Source organism: Lithobates pipiens, unplaced genomic scaffold (assembly GCF_037356315.1).
Source record: "Lithobates pipiens isolate NorthernLeopardFrog02 unplaced genomic scaffold, aLitPip1_a1.2 Scaffold_8, whole genome shotgun sequence".
In the NCBI taxonomy this organism is placed as follows: Eukaryota; Metazoa; Chordata; class Amphibia; order Anura; family Ranidae; genus Lithobates; species Lithobates pipiens.
The window spans coordinates 339,955,165-339,977,104 of NW_027507903.1; the positions used below are offsets into that span (position 1 = coordinate 339,955,165).

A 21,940-nucleotide genomic window follows, 5' to 3' on the forward strand; every position below is an offset into this window, starting at 1 on the left:
TGCCACTTCCAAAAAGTGACTCAGGCTCAACACCATCTGTGGCCACGGTCTTTGAAAAGGTTAAAAAATTTGCAAGTGACAGTCCCAAAGCTCGTGCCATAACAGATAAAATTATGGAATTTATTGAATTAGACGACCAGCCATTCTCTGTTGTGGAGGACATTGGATTCCGTAGGCTTATGCAACATATTGAGCCGCGTTACTCACTACCAAGCAGACGCTACTTTGCAGATACCTGTCTACCTGAATTGTTTTGCAGTGTTAGAAAACACATTCAAGAGCTCATGACTACCGACATCATAGCAATCAGTTTTACTACCGACATTTGGAGTTCAGACGTCAGTCCAACGAGCATGCTTAGCCTGACAGCGCAGTGGATAGATGACAAATTTCAATTGCAAAACATCCTACTTAACGCACGTGAGTTTGTTGGATCACATACTGCAGCAGCAATAGCTGACACTTTAAAATCCATGCTTGACACTTGGCACATTGAGAAGTCTAAAGTGCATTTGATTGTACGAGATAATGCGCGGAACATGGCAAAGGCAATGGAGGACAGTGAACTTAAAAGCATACCGTGTATGGCACACACGCTGCAATTGGCTGTGAATGAAGGATTGCTGAGTCAGCGCACCATATCTGATATTGTATCAAAAGGAAGAAAAATTGTGGGTCACTTTAAGCATTCTCCACTTGCTTATTCCAGATTACAAGCTTTGCAGATACAGTTTGGAATGCCACCGAAACGACTGCAGAAAGATGTAGCGACTCGTTGGAACAGCACCTACTATATGCTGCAAAGTCTTTTTGAACAAAAGCGTGTTTTAGCTGCATACATTGCAGATTACGAGCTGCCGGCAACACTGAGTGCACATCAGTGGATGTTAGTTGAAAATAGTTTGTCTCTTCTATCTCCATTTGAACAGTTAACAAAAGAAATAAGCTCAACTAATGCTTCCATTTCTGAAGTTATTCCCTTGATTGCCGCACTGAAGCGTCTGCTAGGAAAAGAGATAGAAACAGACCATGGCGTAAAAACGGCTAAAACCACTCTACTGGAGGCTGTTACCAACCGGTTTCAAGACACCGAGTCCAACCCTCTGTACTGCATTGCAACAGTTCTAGATCCTCGATTTAAAGAGCATTATTTTAATGTTGAGAAAAAGCAGCGTGCACGGGAAATGATACAGGCACAAATGGAGGTGGTGGAAGCATCCGGTGAAGGAGTTTTGAGGTGTAGCACAGAGGAACGTGAGAAGAAACGGTTGCATACAAGTGAAGAGGAACACGCTCCCTCCATATCTGATATGTTTGAAGAAATTTTACATGAATGCACCCCGGTCCATAGCAGTGCAACAACAAGTGCAGCTACCCAACAGCTGGACATTTATTTAGCTGAACAGCCTATCGCCAGAAGTGACAATCCCCTTGTGTACTGGCGCATCAACAAACAACGTTTTCCTTTGCTTGCACAGATTGCACGCAGATATTTATCTGCCCCAAGCACCAGTACAGAGAGTGAGAGACTATTCAGTCTAGCATCTCATATTCTTGACGAGAAGAGAAACCGTCTCTCCTGTGAGAAAGCGGAGCAACTTTTGTTCTTGAAGCTAAATCTGCCACTTATACTGAAATAGATTTATAAATCCGTAGCATAGACCAATTCCTTTACCATGTTGTTGAACATAGTAAATGAATTGGCATTGGACTGTGCTATTTGGACAATTGGAACATACAACATAGTATGACTGACTACCAGTATGTTCCAGTTGTCTAGTTGTGCCATACTGCCATTAGTTGTTTGTTCATTGTAGTAGTTCTACAGTTTTTGCACTTCTTCAATTTAAGAGATCTCCAGTTTTAGTACTGTACACAGTCACACACATCATACATAGTTTGTTGCTGTTGGGCCAAACTATATCTCTCTCTCCCTAAGCTTTCAGCCTGCTGCATGTGCAAAACTGTATGTCCTGTATTTGTGGCTGTCCACATATTCCAGTACTATACACTATACCACACTGTGTTCCAGATATGGGCAGAGACTTCCAGAAACAGACTAGTCTACATTGCTTGCTGTGATTGCCCGAGCACCGCTGCTGTAGACCAGACTGTAGACTGTGTTCCAGGATGTCTCTGCTCATACCCGGGGGCCGGAAAACAGTGTGGTCTACTGTATGACTGTGTATGTAACCCGCAGCTACATACATACACTTTTATCGCACATGCAGCCGCTGACACCTTAGGGAGAGAACTTAGGGGGGAAAAAATAAATTACTACAGTTCTCTCAGGTTGAAAATATTATTGCATTTAGCATACTTATACATTACTGTGAAACAGAATAACAGCCTTCTGCCATTGTTATTCTTCATAGTTTGTTGTTGGGACAAAACTGTCAGTCATTGATTGTCCCTCCCTAAGCTTTCAGCCCGCTGCATGTGCAAAACTGTATGTCCTGTATCTGTGGTTGTCTACATATTCCAGTACTATACACTATACCACACTGTGTTCCAGATATGGGCAGAGACTTCCAGAAACAGACTAGTCTACATTGCTTGCTGTGATTGCCCGAACACCGCTGCTGTAGACCAGACTGTAGACTGTGTTCCAGGATGTCTCTGCTCATACCCGGGGGCCGGAAAACAGTGTGGTCTACTGTATGACTGTGTATGTAACCCGCAGCTACATACATACACTTTTATCGCACATGCAGCCGCTGACACCTTAGGGAGAGAACTTAGGGGGGAAAAAATAAATTACTACAGTTCTCTCAGGTTGAAAATATTATTGCATTTAGCATACTTATACATTACTGTGAAACAGAATAACAGCCTTCTGCCATTGTTATTCTTCATAGTTTGTTGTTGGGACAAAACTGTCAGTCATTGATTGTCCCTCCCTAAGCTTTCAGCCCGCTGCATGTGCAAAACTGTATGTCCTGTATCTGTGGTTGTCTACATATTCCAGTACTATACACTATACCACACTGTGTTCCAGATATGGGCAGAGACTTCCAGAAACAGACTAGTCTACATTGCTTGCTGTGATTGCCCGAACACCGCTGCTGTAGACCAGACTGTAGACTGTGTTCCAGGATGTCTCTGCTCATACCCGGGGGCCGGAAAACAGTGTGGTCTACTGTATGACTGTGTGTGTAACCCGCAGCTACATACATACACTTTTATCGCACATGCAGCCGCTGACACCTTAGGGAGAGATAACTGAATTACTACTAGTTCTTCTGGTTTAAGTTGAAAATTAATAAAGTCTAAGACATTAAGTCTTCTTAGACTTAGTCTTAGTCGTTTTATTTTTATATTATTTTATTTCATTTTTTTTATTTATTTTGTTATGGTTCAATGTGCACTGACTGCAGTCTACACTGTAGGATATGCGGTAGTAATTTATCATTTAATTTTGTATTTTATTTGATTTTATGATTGTCCACTGTCCAATTTATTTGGGTTGCTTTATTAAAGTACTGTTATTTTCCATTACTGGACTATTCTTTTATTCATAAAATTAATGATTCAGTTGAATATGAATACTATAATGAATAATACTATATAAGGCGATTTTATATATCTTTTTTTTTTTTTAATATATAAAAAAAGCCATTTTCGGTTTTGGTGCTGTTTCGGTATCGGTTTCGGTTTTCGGCCTAGTGTATTTTTCATTTTCGGTATCGGTTTCGGCACCAAAAAACCCATTCGGTACATCCCTAATGCATATGCTGTGTGTGAGAAATAAACTGATATGACAATTTTGTGGGGAAAAAAAATCTTGATTTTGCAAAGAATTGTGGGAAAAAAATGACAACTTCAAAAAACTCATCATGCCTCTTACTAAATACCTTGGAATGTCTTCTTTCCAAAAAGGGGTCATTTGGGGGGTATTTGTAATTTTATGGCATGTTAGGGTCTCAAGAATTGAAATAGGCCGTCAGTACTTCAGTTTTCAGATATTGGCACCATAGCTTGTGGACTCTATAACTTTCACAAAGACCTAATAATATCCACCAATTAGTACTTATTTTTACCAAAGATATGCAATAGTATAAAACTTGGCCAAAATGTATGAAGAAAAATTACTAATCTGCTAAATTCTATAACAAACAAAGAAAAATTCATTTTTTTACAGAATTTTTCGGTCTTTTTTCTTTTATAGCACAAAAAATAAAAAAACGAGAGGTGATTAAATACCACCAAAAGAAAGCTCTATTTGTGTGAAAAAAAGGACAAAAATTTCACATGGGCACAGTGTTGCATGACTGAGTAATTGTCATTCAAAATGTGAGAGCACCAAAAGCTGAAAATTGGTCTGGTTATTAAAGGTGTTTAAGTGACCAGTGGTCAAGTAGTTAAAAAACTCTTTGGTTGCTTTCTCAGTATGCTTCGGGTCATTGTCCATCTACACTGTGAAGTGATGTCCAATGAGTTCTGAAGCATTTTGCTGAATATGAGCAGATAATATTGCCCGAAACACTTCAGAATTCCTCCTGCTGCTTTTGTCAGCAGTCACATCATCAATAAACACAAGAGAACCAATTCCATTGGCAGCCATACATACCCACGCCATGACACTACCACCACCATGCTTCACTGATGAGGCGATATGCTTTGGGTCATGAGCAGTTCCTTTCCTTCTCCTTGGTCTTCTTCTCCCATCACTCTGGTACAAGTTGATCTTGGTCTCATCTGTCCATGGGATGTTGTTCCAGAACTGTGAAGGCTTTTTTAGATGTTGTAGGGCAAACTCTAATCTCGTCTTCCTGTTTTTGAGGCTCACCAATGGTTTACATCTTGTGGTGAACCCTCTCTGTATTCACTCTGGTGAAGTCTTATCTTGATTGTTGACTTTGACACACATACAGTGGTGTGAAAAAGTGTTTGCCCCCTTCCTCATTTCCTGTTCCTTTGCATGTTTGTCACACTTAAGTGTTTCGGAACATCAAACCAATTTAAACAATAGTCAAGGACAACACAAGTAAACACAAAATGCAATTTGTAAATGAAGGTGTTTATTATTAAAGGTGAAAAAAAATCCAAACCATCATGGCCCTGTGTGAAAAAGTGATTGCCCCCTAAACCTAATAACTGGTTGGGCCACCCTTAGCAGCAACCAAGCGTTTGCGATAACGTGCAATGAGGCTTTTACAGCGTCCTGGAGGAATTTTGGCCCACTCATCTTTGCAGAATTGTCCTAATTCAGTTACATTAGAGGGTTTTCGAGCATGAACGGCCTTTTTAAGGTCATACCACAACATCTCAAGGATTCAGCTCAGGACTTTGGCTAGGCCACTCCAAAGTCTTCATTTTGTTTTTCTTCAGCCATTCGGTGGTGGACTTGCTGGTGTGTTTAAGATCATTGTCCTGCTGCAGAACCCAAGTTCGTTTCAGCTTGAGTACACGAACAGATGGTCGGACATTTTCCTTCAGGATCTCTTTGTAGACAGCAGAATTCATAGTTCCTTTTATCACGGCAAGTCTTCCAGGTCCTGAAGCAGCAAAACAGCCCCAGACCATCACACTACCACCACCATATTTTACTGTTGGTATAATGTTCTTTTTCTGAAATGCAGTGTCCCTTCTACGCCAGATATACTTGGACACACACCTTCCAAAGAGTTCCACTTTTGTCTCATCGGTCCACAGAATGTTGTCCCAAAAGTCTTGGGGATCATCAAGATGTGTTGTGGAGAAATTGAGACGAGCTTTGATGTTCTTTTTGTTTAGCAGTGGTTTTCTCCTTGGAACTCTGCCATGCAGGCCATTTTTGCCCAGTCTTTTCCTGATGGTGGAGGCATGAACGCTGACCTTAACTGAGGCAAGTGAGGCCTGCAGTTCCTTGGACGTTGTTGTGGGGTCTTTTGTGACCTCTTGGATGAGTCGTTGCTGCGCTCTTGGGGTAATTTTGGGCGGCCGGCCACTCCTGGGAAGGTTCACCACTGTTCCATGTCTTCGCCATTTGTGGATAATGGCTCTCACTGTGGTTCGCTGGATTCCCAAAGCTTTGGAAATGGCTTTATAACCCTTTCCAGACTGATAGATCTCAATTACTTTCTCTCAATTGTTCCTGAATTTCTTTGGGTCTCGGCATGATGTGTAGCTTTTAAGGATCTTCTGGTGGACCTTACTGTGTCAAGCAGCTCCTATTTAAGTGATGCCTTGATTGTGAACAGGTGTGGCAATAATCAGGCCTGGGTGTGGCTAGAGAAATTGAACTCAGGTGTGGACAACCACAGTTATAGTATGTTTTAACAAGGGGGGCAATCACTTTTTCACACAGGGCCATGATGGTTTGGATTTTTTTTTCACCTTTAATAATAAACACATTCATTTACAAATTGCATTTTGTGTTTACTTGTGTTGTCCTTGACTATTGTTTAAAATGGTTTGATGTTCCGAAACACTTAAGTGTGACAAACATGCAAAGGAACAGGAAATGAGGAAGGGGGCAAACACTTTTTCACACCACTGTACATCTACCTCCTGGAGAGTGTTCTTGATCCGGTCAACTGTTGTGAAGGGTGTTTTCACCAGGGAAAGAATTCTTCGGTCATCCACCACAGTTGTTTTCCGTGGTCTTCCGGGTCTTTTGGTGTTTCTGAGCTCACCGATGCGTTCTCTCTTTTTAACCACTTGCCGCCCACCAATTGTCAAATGATGGCTGCAAAGTGGTTTCAAAATCCTGACCGGACGTCATAGGACGTCCTCAGGATTTTGAGCCACTGCGTGCCCCCAGGGGCACACATAGCGGCGATCCTTGATGCGGGGTGTCAGTCTGACACCCCGCAACTACGATCTCGGTAAAGAGTCTCAGACGGAGACTCTTTACCATGTGATCAGCCGTGTCCAATCACGGCTGATCACAGTGTAAATAGGAAGAGCCGGTGATCGGCTTTTCCTCACTCGCGTCTGTCAGACGCGAGTAGAGGAGAGCCGATCGGCTGCTCCTCTGACAGGGGGGGGGTCTGTGCTGATTGATTATCAGCACAGCCCCCCCAAGGATGCCCACACTGGACCACCAGGAACGCTGCCAGACCACCAGGGATGCCCAGCACCAGGTATGCCACCCTAGACCACCAGGGATGCCAGTCAGTGCCCACAATGGGCATCACTGATTGGCATCCATCAGTACAAAACAAAGCGATATTGTTCTGCATATCAGTGCCCATCCATGCCAACTATCAGTGCCCATCCATGCCCATCTGTGCTGCCTATCCATGCCCATCTGTGCCAGCTATAAGTGCCAATTTGTGCCACCTATCAGTGTCCATCAGTGTCGCCTATCAGTGCCCATCATTGCCACTTCATTGGTGACAGCTAATCAGTGCCCATTAGTGCTGCCTTATCAGTGTCCCTCAGTGCAGCCCCATCAGTGAAGGAGAAACATACTTATTTACAAAGTTTTGAAACTGAAACAAAAAAATATTTTTTTCAAAATTTTCGGTCTTTTTTTATTTGTTTAGCAAAAAATAAAAAACGTTGAGGTGATCAAATACCACCAAAAGAAAGCTCTATTTGTGGGAAAAAAAATGAATTTAGGTACAGTGTAGCATAACCGCGCAATTGTCATTCAAAGTGCGACAGCGCTGAAAGCTCAAAATTGGTCTGGGCAGGAAGGTGTTTAAGTGCCCAGTATTGAAGTGGTTAAGGATGTACCAAACAGTTAATTTGGCCACACCTAATATTTTTGCTATCTCTCTGATAGGTTTGTTTTATTTTTTTTCAGCCTAATAATGGCTTGCTTCACTGATAGTGGCTGCTTTTTGGATCTCATATTAAGAGTTGATAGCAACAGATTCCAAATGCAAATAGCACACTTGAAATGAACTCTGGACCTTTTATCTGCTCCTTGTAAATGGGATAATGAGGGAATAACACACACACCTGGCCATGGAACAGCTGAGCAGCCAATTGTCCCATTACTTTTGGTCCCTTAAAAAGTGGGAGGCACATATACAAACTGTTGTAATTCCTACACCTTTCACCCGATTTGGATGTAAATACCCACAAATTAAAGCTTAAAGTCTGCAGTTAAAGTACATCTTGTTTGTTTAATTTCAAATCCATTGTGGTAGTGTATAGAGCTAAAAGATTAGAATTGCGTTGATGTCCCAATATTTATGGACCTGACTGTATGTGCTGTCATCTCTTATTCTTTAAGTCTGCATACCACCTGACAAGTGCATTATGGTAAATATGTATATACTAAATGGTACTGGTTAATTCTGTGCTCTGCAAAATTCTGGTGCCTTGATCTGAACCTCCAAGGCATTACAAGTTAGAGGTGGAGAAATAAAAGGAAGCAATCATCACCATCATCTATAGAGGTCACTAGTAATCTAGACTAAAGCAACAGGTCCACAGTGCTGCTTACAGAGGGGAAAAAAAAAAAAAAAAAAACATACGTCTCCAATAAGCTGCAAAATAATGACTTTTTAAAGCAGTGTATCTCATCTTTTACCTCTATTCCTGGCAAAATACTTCTGATATGACCCTTTGATAAAAGAACTAAAGCTACCATTTTTTTTCTTCAGTTACTTCAAACCTTTAGTACAGGAATATGCAATTAGCGGACCTCCAGCTGTTGCAGAACTACAAGTCCCATGAGGCATAGCAAAACTGGCAGCCACAAGCACGAAATCCAGAGGCAGAGGCATGATGGGACTTGTAGTTTTGCAACAGCTGGAGGTCCGTTAATTGCCTATCCCTGCTTTAGTGGAAACGTGGGATCCCAAATCATCAGATACCAATAAGGCTTCTTCCCATTTTTTACTTCTAACATCATCCTAATCTTTTAACTTTAACATCATTATAGGCATCTGGAAAGCTTTCCCCACTGACAGGATATCCCATCAGTCCAATGAGAGATCAGTCAAGATGTCAATTATAGCCCAGACCTGATTACAGATACTGATCTATTGTTTCCTGGAATGCAGGGCATTACTACAACATATCTGACAAAGCAAAGTACAAATAGAATATGGATTAAATGACAACCTACCTTGATACAGCCTGCCACCACTAACCAATTCAAATGTATTAAAAGAAAAAATATAAAAAACTATTCCCCCTTCCCAAAAATTAATATAACGTATAGAAAACCAAATCGCACCTGGCCAGAAGCTTTAAGGCTGCATTCACAACTGAGCGTCATGTTTTTGAAAGTTTTTTATACAGCATTTTTAAAGCTTTTCTGAGCTTTGTCTTTTTTTTTTTTATTAGCCAATAGAGGAAATTATTGGTTTCATCATTTTGTTTTTCAACTCTTTCAGCTTTTTCATCATCAGCCTTTTTTTATTATTATTTATGAATTTTTTTAAGAATTTTTTTTGTTACGGGGTTAGGGGTATATTTTATTTATTTTGTTAGCTTAGGGGTTAATATTAAGGTTGGGTGTATTATGGTTATTGGTTGGGGTTAGGATTACATACATACATTATATATATATATATATATATATATATACACATATACATATACATATACATATACATATACACACACACTTATATCTAGTTCAACCAATAAAAAGGGGAAAAATAAAATTATACAATCCTATATACACAATCCTATACCCACAGTTGATCCAGAGGAAGGCATTAGGGTTATTTATTATTATTTATTTTATTTTTGTATTATTTCTTTAACCACTTCAATACCAGGCACACGGCACCACTGATCGCCGCACTGCACTCCCCCACGGGCGCACCGGCATTTTATTCTGCTGGACGTCATATGACTCCCAGTCAGGATAACTGAACCACCGCCCATCCCCAAACTGCTGGGAGCACGATACTGTCCAAAGTGTCTTGGTATGGTGACGCCTTAAGAGATTCCTTCACTGAAACTAGACCAACCCCTGAAAAACACCATAATCCCCCCTCCACCAAATGATTTGGACCAGTACACAAAGCAAGGTCTGAAAAAGAAATGTATGAGCGAGTTTGGGGGGGAGGAACTTTAGTTGCCGGCACAGAGTCCTGACCTCAACCCGTTAAACACCTTTGGGATAAATTAGAGCGGAGACTGAGAGCCAGGCCTTCACGTCCAACATCAGTGCCTGACCTCACAAATGCGCTTCTGGAAGAATGGTCAAACATTCCCATAGACACACTCCTAAACCTTGTGGACAGCCTTCCCAAAAGAGTTCAAGCTGTTATAGCTGCAAAGAGTGGGCCAACTCAATATTGAATCCTACGGACTAAGACTGGGATGCCATTAAAGCTCATGTGTGTGTAAAAATATAGAGCACACTGGACACCCAGTAACAGCACAATGGCAGCAAAGGTGCCCAGTGTGTCCCTGGACCATATAAAACAAACAGGAACAAAAAACAGGCCACTGCCCACACCCATGGCAATTGTGCGCTTGCTGGGTGTCCAGGGAGCTCCTGTTCCTTTAAGGGGGCTAGGGCAGCCTCCAGGCTCACTTGTCCCACATCTCTCCATTCCATGAATGCGCTTCCAATGTTAGGACTGCAAGCAACGCAGGGTGCCATGAAGAGGCCTTACAGCTTTCACATACGTTTGAAAATGTGTGCTAACTAAACCCCTGCTTTTAACAGACGGTTAGACAGGTTCATTTGGTTGGCCAGCAGACTGGTTGGCGAGTTGAGCTATGGAATTGTCTGTCTCACATTGAGTGCAAGGAAATTTAGCACAAGGAAGAGGATGAGGCATGCTGCAGAGAAGATTTCTAGATGAAGCAGCAGCCTGTACTACATGGAACACGCATCATCACAGGTAAGTGTTGTGACTGCAGCTACAGGGGAAAAAAAATAGAACATCTGACTAAACTTCATCTTTGTGCATACTATATACTGTTGGCTGCTCATATTTATCATATAAATTATTTAGCTTGCATTTTATTATTTTAATGTACAGTACAGGGCAGCACAGTGGTGTAGTGATTAGCACTTTTGCCTAGCAGCAAAAGGGTTGCTGGTTCGAATCCCAACCAGGACACTCTGGTTAAATTGGCCCCAGTATGTGTATGTATGAATGTGAGTTAGGGACCTTAGATTGCAAGCTCCTTGGGAGCAGGGCCTGATGTGAATGTATATGTAAATTGACGCCACTATATAGTACCCAAAATAATAATATTAATAAAAAGACAAAAAAAAAAAACACCCATTGTAATGACTAACAATATGACAAACCTGATGGCCCTGGAATTGAAATTATTTACTGGCCATAGTGCAAGTTCTGAGACATGACACACCTGCTAGGCTGAATTATGTTTGGCCATTTGTCAACATCCTGTGTCAGTGGGACCACTTACCATCCGCATCCGTTCATCTTCAAGATTGCCCAGTACAGCAGCGAATTCCTGCAGAGACCTGGCTGGAGAAGCAATGGAAGGAAATTAGAACAATACAGTGCCGCCGCAAGGGATGTCAGCATACAGCAGCAGTACAGATAGCTTCCTGTATGAATGTCAGCAGACTTGCTACTGGGATTGTTTCCATGTGTATTTCTAGAGAGAAAATGAGGGGGGGGCTCCCAATATTACAAAACTCTTATTGTCATTTATTTATCATTTTCTACTTAAAACTTACATTTTAATTGCTATGTAAACTACAATGAGAAGGTTCCCAGTGCATTATGACTTTCTCCGCTTTCAGACCTACCCAGCTAGGATATACTGAGAAGGCAGGTCAGAAGGGAAAATGCTGATTTTGTTAACAATTAGGGGACACTTTAAATAGACTAGCACTTAATTGTATAGTTCAATCAAGTTTGTGCAGAGAATGACAAATGAAACCATATCACGTATAGCTGACAAGTGTTATTTGCTAGATCTCATCTACAAAAGCAATATAGAAAAGGGAATGCTGTCAAGATGTGTGGTCCCATGCAGCAAAGGAACATCAGAATAATCAACACTAACAATATCATCTTTAAGGCCGGGTTCACACTGGTACGACAAACGCACAGACATTGGGAGCTCATGTCGCATGACGTGTGAAAATCAATGTTTCCCTATGAGAGCAGTCTTAACTGGTCCGAGACAAGTCGGCCGACTTTGAAAATGCTCCCTGCACTACTTTGGTCCGACTGTGCTCCTACCTCAGCCCATTGAATATCACTGAAGTCGGATCAAAGTCGGACCACCGTCTTGACTGATCTGACTTCGGCATGCGACTTGTGCTCTGATGACCTTGAAGAGGAACTCCATGGCAAAAAAAAAAAAAAGCGTCAAAAATAAAACAGTTACACAGATTTTTAAAGTAATTTATTAAGTCTGGTCTTCTCCAAAGTTGACGCTCTCTCCCGCTCTAATGCCGAGTACGCTGTGTGCCACTACTTATATAGGCATGCCCACAGGTGGTGACGTCAGAAGGGGGGGGCTCCGGATGACATCACATAGTGACCCCGCCCCATGCCAATATAAGTAGTGGCACGCCATGCACCCGGCATTAGAGAGACAGAGCATCGAGTCAACATCGAAAGAAGAACAGAGGGAGAAGACCCAGCAAAAGAGCGAGAAGATAGCGGAGAAGCAGAAGCAGAAGACAGGAGGGAGAAAAACCAGAGAGGGCTAGAAGACATCAGGGGAAAAGACCCGGAGGGGGTGAAGACGTCAGCGGAGGAGCAGAAGAGCCGGAGAGGGGAGAAGAGACCGAAAGTGACAACGGAGGTGCCTTAATAAATTACTTTAACAACCTGTGTAATGTGTTATATTTTTGACATCTTTTTAGGTGCATGGGTAGGGGTACTTAATAAATTACTTTAAAAATCTGTGTAACTGTTTTATTTTTGACGCTTTTTTTCTTTTCGTGAACGGGTAGGGGTACAAGGTAAAGGGGGCTTCCAGATTCCGATAAGTGCCCCACCCGCAGGCCAGGGCTATTGCAAGGTGCTTTGGGGTGGGGGGGCGCAGGGTCGCCCCATGCCCAACAGCACCCACCCCACCCCCCACATGTTGAGAGCATGCGGCCTGGTATGGTTCGGGGGGGGGGGGGGGGGGGGCTTGCTGGTCTATCTACCATAACACACGAGTAAAGCCTAATTACATACATTTTCTGCAATAGGGTTTTCTTTGGCTCAATACTTTCTAAGGCTGGCTATTATACAATTTGTAACTTTCCTTTAGATTTACCAAAATCATATAATATGAGGTCAAACCTAAACACTTCCAATTTGTATGTAATCAGGCAGGCCTTTGCACTACATAGATGGAGGTAAAGCTAAAGAAAATAGAAGAAGAAAATTGTATAATGTATGGCCAGCTTAAGACTACTGTATACCTAAAGGGTTGCCAAGAGTGCAGCTGTCCCTCTAATGTCACTAATAATGATAATTGGTGATAGTGAAGGCACATCCTCCTTGTAGCAGCGTGCCTAATATAAGTGCATAGAAGTCAAATCCCAAAGATAGGAATAGGTAAAGATAGGAATCTGCAATAAAGTCAGCTCAAACCCTTTCCTTAATGATGGTAAAAAACAGAGGATGTGTATGGCAGGAAGGCAAAAAGCCATTTCAGAAGGAGGCTATGAGTGCCATGCTACCTATTTCTTTAAGCCTGGGTTTACACTGCCCGTCAGTCCATTAAGGGCACATGGGCGCCACACCCTCTATCACGCCACCCCCCTCTATGTAAAATAGATAGATTCATGCATAGTATGAATCTATCAATGGCTGCTATAGCTACCCCCTATTCAGGCATCCGTACCCTTTTCGGATGCCGAGCTCCAGAATTACAGGGTGTTTTTTTTTGAAGCACCTGATTAGAGCCAGAGGCTCTAATAGGCTTAAAAAAAAAAAAAGTAGACTTAGAGCGCAGAGCATTGCATTCACAGTCCACCCAGGTGTTTTAGAAAATACCCGTCACCTGATGGCTGAAGGCACAGGCGCTCCGATTGGATGCCTAACTGAACAGGAGGAGAGACGCACGGGAGGACAGAGAAGCATGGAAGATGCAGAAGCCATCATCTGACCCGCTGCATGTCACACAGTTCGAAGCTGTCAGCCGCCAGGATGGGTCAGTGCTGGTCAGACAGTGAACACGGGGGGGGGGGGGGAGAGGAGGGGGGCACAGAGGCTGCATATTATGGGCATAGCAGCTGCATATGATGGGCACAGTGGCTGCATTTCATGGGCACAAATGATGATTTTTTTCAAGTATTTTTTAGTTTGTTTTGGCCCCCCAAATTTTTCAGCACCAGCCGCCACTGCTGCCTTCAAAGGCATGCAACTTTTAAGTCGGACCCCAGTGTGACTTTGGCATGACTTGCATGCGACTACTTTAACAGAAGTCAATGCAAGTCGTACCAAAGTTGGATCAAAAGTAGTTCAGGAACCCTTGTCTAAGTTGGAGTGACTCAAGTCACACCGATTAAAACGGGCCCATTGCACAGAATGGGGTCAGACTTCTGATGCAACAAGTGCTCCAAAGTCAGAGCGATTATCGCATCAGTGTGAACCGGGCCTTAAAAGTAAAACTCCATACATTTTGAGGCTGCTGGATTGTGTCCTTGTCTCTCTAGAACAGTGGTCATCGACCGTCTTGATGCAGGGGAGCACAAGTGCAACCCTTGTAATCACCAAAGGGCTGCACATAACATGCAGTGAATGTAATGCTACAAAACACTCTCAGGCAGGCAAAAAGGAGATTACGGGTATGCTACAGTTTTTTGAGACTGGGGAGTCAAACTAGAGAGATGCACCACGTAAGACTGCTGGAGACCACTGCTAATACAGCTGCTGTTTTTGGCTTCAGGTGTTTTTTTCTGCAGCCAATAAACTCCCTAACATGGTATCCTATGTGTCCATGCACACACAGGCTGTTATCAGCGTTTTTTGGCAGGGGAGTTTTCTGGCTGGAAAAAAAAAAACTCAGAATTAGTAAAAATGCTCCAACTCTGATAAAAGCTTAAAAATGCAGCTATTCAGCGTTTATCAGCTATTTTGAGCCATAAGATTTTGTGGGAGTATAGATTTGTTAAACAGAAAAAAAAAAAAAAAAAAATTTAAAACACTGACAAACGCTACTACAAAAACGAAATTATTTATGCCACATTTGATATTTTTCTTAGGAAGGTCCAATATAACAGATCTCGGAGAAAAACAGATAAAGTGAAAAAAGATTGGTAGCACAAAAAAGTAAGATAATGGGAAAGAAATAAAAACGAGCCACTTAAAGAGGAGCTGCACCTTAAAACAAAAAATATTAAAAGCTAGCATCTAAATACAAGCTGCCCCCACCGCCATCCTCTGTCAGGGAATCGGGAAGTGAAGCGCTGCGGCTTCACTGCCCTGTTCCCTACTACGCATGCGTGAGTCGTGCAGCGCAATGAGACTGCTCCCTGCTGTGTCCTGGGAACTGTGCGTTTCCCACAACACAACAGGGGGGTGGGGCATCTACGGCTAACTATTCCCGGAAGTGGGTGCAGATACCGGGATTATAGAGTTATCTGCACCCCCTTCCCCCTGAATTGTGGCACCGGAGGGGGGGAGGGTTCCGATGAGCGGAACTTCCACTTTAGGGTGGAGGTCCGTGTTAACTACTGGAACCCAGTCTAAAGAATATATTATCTTTACTGACCTGAGCAAGCACCCAGGCAAGGTAAAACAGACTACTGTCTGCATGGGGCCCCCGAGGGCCACACAATAAGTGGCAAAGGGATACATGTGGCCCCCAGGCCATAGGCTGGAGTCCAGGGTTCTAGAACAAGCACTAGCCTGACTGATATACACACAGAAATGGGCACACTAGGGCGCAGATACAGGAATCAACAGGCAGATTAGATTAATTTACCGAGTGAGTAGTGTGCCTGTCAGTTAGGTTAAGTTTGGCTTTCTGAACGCAGTGGCATTAACGTCAAGCAGGAAATAACTAGCTCTTCATGTAAAATCTGTTGGAACCCTTTCAGAGACCACGTAAAAAGGTAAGTCCCAATACACAGCACAGACTTCACTTACCAATGCAGATTTCATCATCAGTTTCTGCATCGCCGATGCACCGGAATTTGAATTCATTCAGTGAACCAGCAAATTTCCTCTTTGCGGATGACAGAGCTGTAGGGAAAGAGAAATGGTTCAGACATGTGCAGAGAGGAACATAATAAAGCCGTTTACACACTGCCTGCGAGCACAGTATGTTTAATAGGTTTGTAAAGAAATCCTGCTGATATGATCAATGGATTTCTTTACACTTAAATCAAATTTCCTACGTTCACACCAGAGGAAGTTTGCTAATACTAGAAACATTTGAAATATCTGAGATCTTATTAAACTCAAATTCAACTCTGACATTATTGTCACACGTTTACATGCTTGCTTAATCAAATTATTACATCTAATGTACAGATTTGTAGATAAGCCACGTAAGCGCTGGTGTGCGCGCTTTCAGGAGCTGATGACTGAAAACAGGGCCGCCACCTTCTTTCCTCAAACTTTATTAAAATGTTACATATTGACCTTTTTATTTCCCGTTCTAGTCACTGTGATGCAGTACTGAGTCACAACACGCATCAACAAAAAAGTACAGTAGGGCTGAAACAACTATTCAACCTAACCGATTAGAATTGATAATAAAAATAGTTGCCAATCCGTTGGTCGGCGGATTAGTTGGCCTGCATACAGAATGCATGATTTGTTTACATATCAGGAAATACAGTGCAGCACACATATACCATTAATACATGTCTGTATACACAGCGCAGCACACATGCAGCTCAGTTCACGCATAACTGTAAGAGCTTGAGAACATGTGAATGTGTAAGGAGCAATGCTTCATGGGACATGTAGCCCTAGGCCAGAGAAGGAAGTTATTTAAAGTGATTCTAAAAGCAGAGTTTTTCTTTTTTTTCAATGCATTCTATCCATTACATTAAAAAAACCTTCTGTGACTGTCTCCCTCTCAGCCCCACCCCCTTATTACTTACCTGATCCTAATCTCAATCTAGCGTCACTTTCTCTCTCCCTCACAGGACTCAAATGCAGCAGCAGTGGTCATTGGCTCTTGCTGCTGTCAATTACAGCCAGTGAGAAGGAAAGAGGGGGTGGAGCGGAGACACAGTGTCAACAGAAGCAAACAGTGCGGCTAGGGATCAACTGGTACCAGTGCCCCCTTAGCAAGCAGCTTGCTATAGGGGAACTCTGAAGACAGGAGGAGCCAGAAGTGCCAGCAAGGGACAAAAAAGGAGGATCAGGGTTGCTCTGTGGAAAACTAGGTAAGTAGGATATGTTTGTAATAAAAAGAAAATCCAACATTGACAATCACTTTAAAGTGGTTGGAAAGACAGAAGGTTTTTTATCATAATCCATTTCATGCATTAAGATAAAAAGCCTTCTGTGTGCAGCAGCTTAATACTTAAGGCCCCTTTCACACAGGGCGGATCAGTAATGATCCGCCCCGCGATGATCCGCTCGCTCAGCGGGGATCGCTCCGTTGTCCCCGCTGAGCCGGCGGCGGACAGGGCGGTCTCCGCACACTGTGCAGGGACCTCCCTGTCAGCTCTCCGCTATCCTCTATGGGGATCGGACGAGCACGGACCGTCTGTCCATGTTCATCCGATCCGCTCTGCAGACGGATAGAAAAATAGGATTTTCCTCCGTCTGCAGAATCGGACAGTAGCGGAGGCGGACGATATCGGGTGTCTGCGGATGTTCATCCGCAGACACCCGCTATCCCATAGGGATGAATGTATGCCCGTATTTCATCCGCAAACGGATGGATGAAATACGGACATATCGTCCGCATGTGTGAAAGGGGCCTTAACTGAGCCCACCTCAATCCAGCGATGTTGCAGGAATGTTTCAGCTGCCCGGGAATCTTCCTCCTCATTGGCTGAGATTTCAGCATGGTGCCATTGGCTCCTGCTGCTGTCAAAGTCAGTGAGAGAATAAGGAGAAAGAGGGGTGTGGGGCTGAATCTCAGCTCCATGTCTGAATGGACACACAGAGCAGCGGCTTGGCTCAGGTGCCCCAATAGCAAGTTGCTTGTTGTGGGGACACTTGGTAGGGGGGAGGGGCCCGAAGCGCCAGTGAGGGACCCGAGAAGAAGAGGATCTGCAAAACCACTAAACATAGCAAACAAGTAGAACATGTATGTTATTTTTAAAGAAAGAAAAAAAAACTGACACTTCAGTATCACTTTAAGGGGTCTGTGCAGGGAAGATCAGCATCTGAACCTAAAGAAACCGAGGCTGATAGACTGAAGGTAATATAAGGCATTACAATTACATTTAGCCTAGGTTCACACTGATGCAGTGCAGGATTTACAGCGATTCCGGTGTGTTTCCCACATTGCAAACGCACTGCATTCATGCAAACTGCTGCAGATGTCAATGTAAAGTAACGGATACCCCAAAAATGGTTCGCAAAACGCAGTGCGATTGGCAGGATCAGATCACATGGGTGTGATTCAATTCCAGAGCGGCACTTTTTTCATGCGGGTGTGGTGAGATTTGAGCAACACAAAATGAATAGGCTCAAATCACAATGCAAAGAATTGCAGCACTTTACTATACAGGGGAAGTTATGGTATCAAAAATGGACCAGCACTTTACAAGAGGAGTTACAGTACCAAGAATGGGTCAGCACTTTACTATACACTAAGAAAAAAGGTCTGTGCTCAAACCAGATAAAATATGAGGTTCTAACGGGTCTGACCACAGGTCAACACCTAATCTTCTCAGTTAAGCCTCTGCACACGTGTTAAATATGTGTATATTGTTTGGATCGGGGCAGAATTTTTTTTTTTTTTTCATCTCTCTAATGGGGCATGGACCAAAAAAAGAAATCCACAGAGGCTCTAGCCCTACCCCAAAATAAAAAATAAAAGAATTCTTGGACTTTGCTTTAAACGTTCTACAGACTTTGAATGGCAGCTGGCTGTGCAGACATGATCCAGCTGCCAAATGAACTTTTATACAAAGGATCATTCTACAAATTGGGCAAATGTCCATGTTTGTGCCTACGGAAGAGAAGAATTCTTCAGATATCACCTGCAGCGTCATATTTTGGGGAAAAACAGTCAGCTGGGAGAATTCAACCCTGCCAATTGACTTTCCTCCCAAAAATATTCAGTCAGGGTCCAGGGATGACTGCCATTATAAGAATGGCCTACAAACATACGATACTCCCATGTCATTGTGGTTCTTCCCACTTGCCCCCACAGAACTACTGTGTCTTGTAGGGATAGAGAGGCTGGCAGAAGGAACCACATCACGCAGCAGATAATACAGCTGGATAACAGCTGAAGAATAGGGAGAAAGACAAGGCCTTTACAAGGGGCACGGTTTTTTAGACATAAAGGCTACATTTACATAGGAATGGACAGCGGCTGGAGGGCTTTAACTCTCCAGTGATCAAGAAAAAGGGGATTTTTTTGTGACTTTAAATGAGCCATTGACAGGGTAGGGTCATAGGCCTCCATCGCTATTACAAGATAAATAAAAACAGCGAGGAGTTGGGACTTTGAATGAAACATGCGGCTACAATCTGGTATAAATATAAAAACTCACGTTTATTTAATTATACATATATGTACATGTTTATTTATGACATAATACAAATATCACATTTAATAAATTCATCTATGTACACGTTTCATCATGACATTACAGTAACAAAAAGCATTGCTGATTAGTAGCACATTATAGATTCCTATATGTCCACCTGCTCCATCATAGCATAATACAATTGTACAAAATGTTCATTATGACCCAAATACGGTATCTCTCTAATCCAACATCAACATAAATCGGAATCTATAATGTGCTACTAATCAGCAATACTTTTTATTACTGTAATATGCCATGATAAAATGTGAACAAAATTCAATTTATTAAATTTGTATTATGTCATGATTAAACGTGTACATATTTGTATTAATAAATAAATGTGAGTTTATACATTTATCATTTTTACCAGATTGTAGCCACGGGTTTCATTCAAAGTCCCAACTCCCCGCTGTTTTTATTCAACTCTCCAGTAGCTGTTTCCGATTGCGCTACTGGGCAGTGCGGTGTGCGATTCAGCGCATTGCACAGCTCCCTATTAAAAAATTTTTGTACAAACTTAATTTGAATTGTACAAAAGTACATTTCATTCCAGCGATGCACTGTACTGCTGTACAGTGCCATGTAGTTCTGTACAGTGCTCTGCGATAAACTGCAGCGCGTCAGCATTTTATTACAGCACAGCGCCAATCTGTGTTACAGCGTGAATGAGACACACAAAAAACAAATTGTTTTCTCTGTGTCCTTGCGGTGACAGGCATTTTACAATGTAGTTAACCATTTTCAGACCAGACCATTTTGCTGGCCAGAGACCAGAGCACTTTTTGCGATTTGGCACTGCGTCGCTTTAACTGGCAATTGTGTGGTCGTGTGACGTGGCTCCCAAACAAAATTGATGTCCTTTTTTGCCACAAATAGGGCTTTCTTTTGGTGGTATTTGATCACCGCTGCGTTTTTTTTTTTTTTGCGCTATACACAAAAAAAGGAGTGCCAATTTTGAAAAAAACGCATTATTTTTTACTTTTTACTATAATAAATATCCCCCAAAAATATTAAAAAAAACAATTTTTTTCCTCAGTTTAGGGCGATACGTATTCTTCTACATATTTTTGGTAATGAAAAAAAATCAAAAAAATATAAATAAATAAATAAATCGCAATAAGCGAATGATTGGTTTGCGCAAAAGTTATAGCGTTTACAAAATAGGGATAGTTTATGGCATTTTTATAAAAAAAATTTTTTACTAGTAATGGCGGCGATCACTGATTTTTATTGTGACTGCGACATTATGGCGGACACATCAGACATTTTTGACACATTTTTGGGACCATTGTCATTTATACAGCAATCGGTGCAATACAAATGCACCGATTCCTGTGTAAATGACACCGGCAGTGAAGGGGTTAACCACTAGGTGGCAGTGTAGGGGTTAAGTGTGTCCTAGGGGTGTGTTGCTAACTGTGGGGGGCGTGGCTGTGTTTTACACATCACAGATCTCTGCTCCAATCACAGGGAGCAGAGATCAGTGACACTGTTGCTAGGCAGAACGGGGAGCTTCTTGTTTACTTTAGCATCTCCCGGTTCTTCCTCCCCGTGAGACGATCGCGGGGATCCCCGCGGCGATCGAGTCTGCAGGACGCGCGATCGGACTCATGGAGGTCCCGACCGGCACGCACGTGATGGCATGGCGGCAAATTTAAAAGGGACGTACCTGTACGCCAATTTGCTGACTTTGCCATTCTGCCGACGAACATCTGTGTGTGCCGGTCGGGAAGTGGTTAATGTGTGAATTTGCCCTTAAATTTAGAGGCAGAATCAAAGTAGTGGTAGGAGTCCAAAACATGATAAAAATAGAACACAGTGGACCATCACTTAAAGTGAGTGTAACGTCTTTTTTTTACATTTTAAATATAAAAACATGTTATACTTACCTGCTCTGTGCAGTTGCAGCCTGGATCCTCCACTTCTCTGATGCTCCTGGTCCCTCACTCCTGTTGAGTGCCCCTACAGCCAGCAGCTTGCTATGGGGGCACATGAGCCAGACAAAGAGCTGCGGCCTGGCCCCCTTTCTCTCCTCATTGGATGACTGACTTTAACATCAGCGGGAGCCAACGAGGAGGGGAGTCCCAGGCAGCCAAGACGCTCCTACAACATCGCTGGATCTAGAAGGACCTCAGGAAAGTTTTAGGAGGGCTGCTGTGCATGAAGATAAAAAGCCTTCTGCTTTTACAATCACTTTAAGAAGTGTGGCCATCAGAAATTGCCACCAGAGCAATGACGGCCTCATTCACCTGTGTGAGGGCCATGTCTTGACTGCACAGGATGCACAGGGGTTCTATGCATTGTATTCCACTGCAGGCAGTCCTATTCATGTCAACAGGAATGCAGGAGCTGCACGGACAATTTGGCATTCAGGTCCATGTCCCCAAATGCAGGAAACGTGAGTTCAGAGACACGCACCAG

At 42.7% G+C, this 21,940-nt stretch overlaps 1 protein-coding gene across 4 annotated transcripts in view; it reads right to left on the reverse strand.

The window, feature by feature from the left end:
• The window catches only part of ARHGAP26 (Rho GTPase activating protein 26), a 724,944-nt gene that overhangs the window by 559,580 nt on the left and 143,424 nt on the right, over window positions 1-21,940 (reverse strand). For all 4 annotated transcript variants that reach the window (XM_077473114.1, XM_077473113.1, XM_077473112.1 and 1 more), the window contains exons 2-3: window positions 15,933-16,028; window positions 11,290-11,351 (exon numbers count right to left, since the gene is read on the reverse strand). In XM_077473114.1, the coding sequence (XP_077329240.1) occupies window positions 11,290-11,351; window positions 15,933-16,028 (158 nt within the window). The remainder of the gene's footprint in view (window positions 1-11,289; window positions 11,352-15,932; window positions 16,029-21,940) is intronic.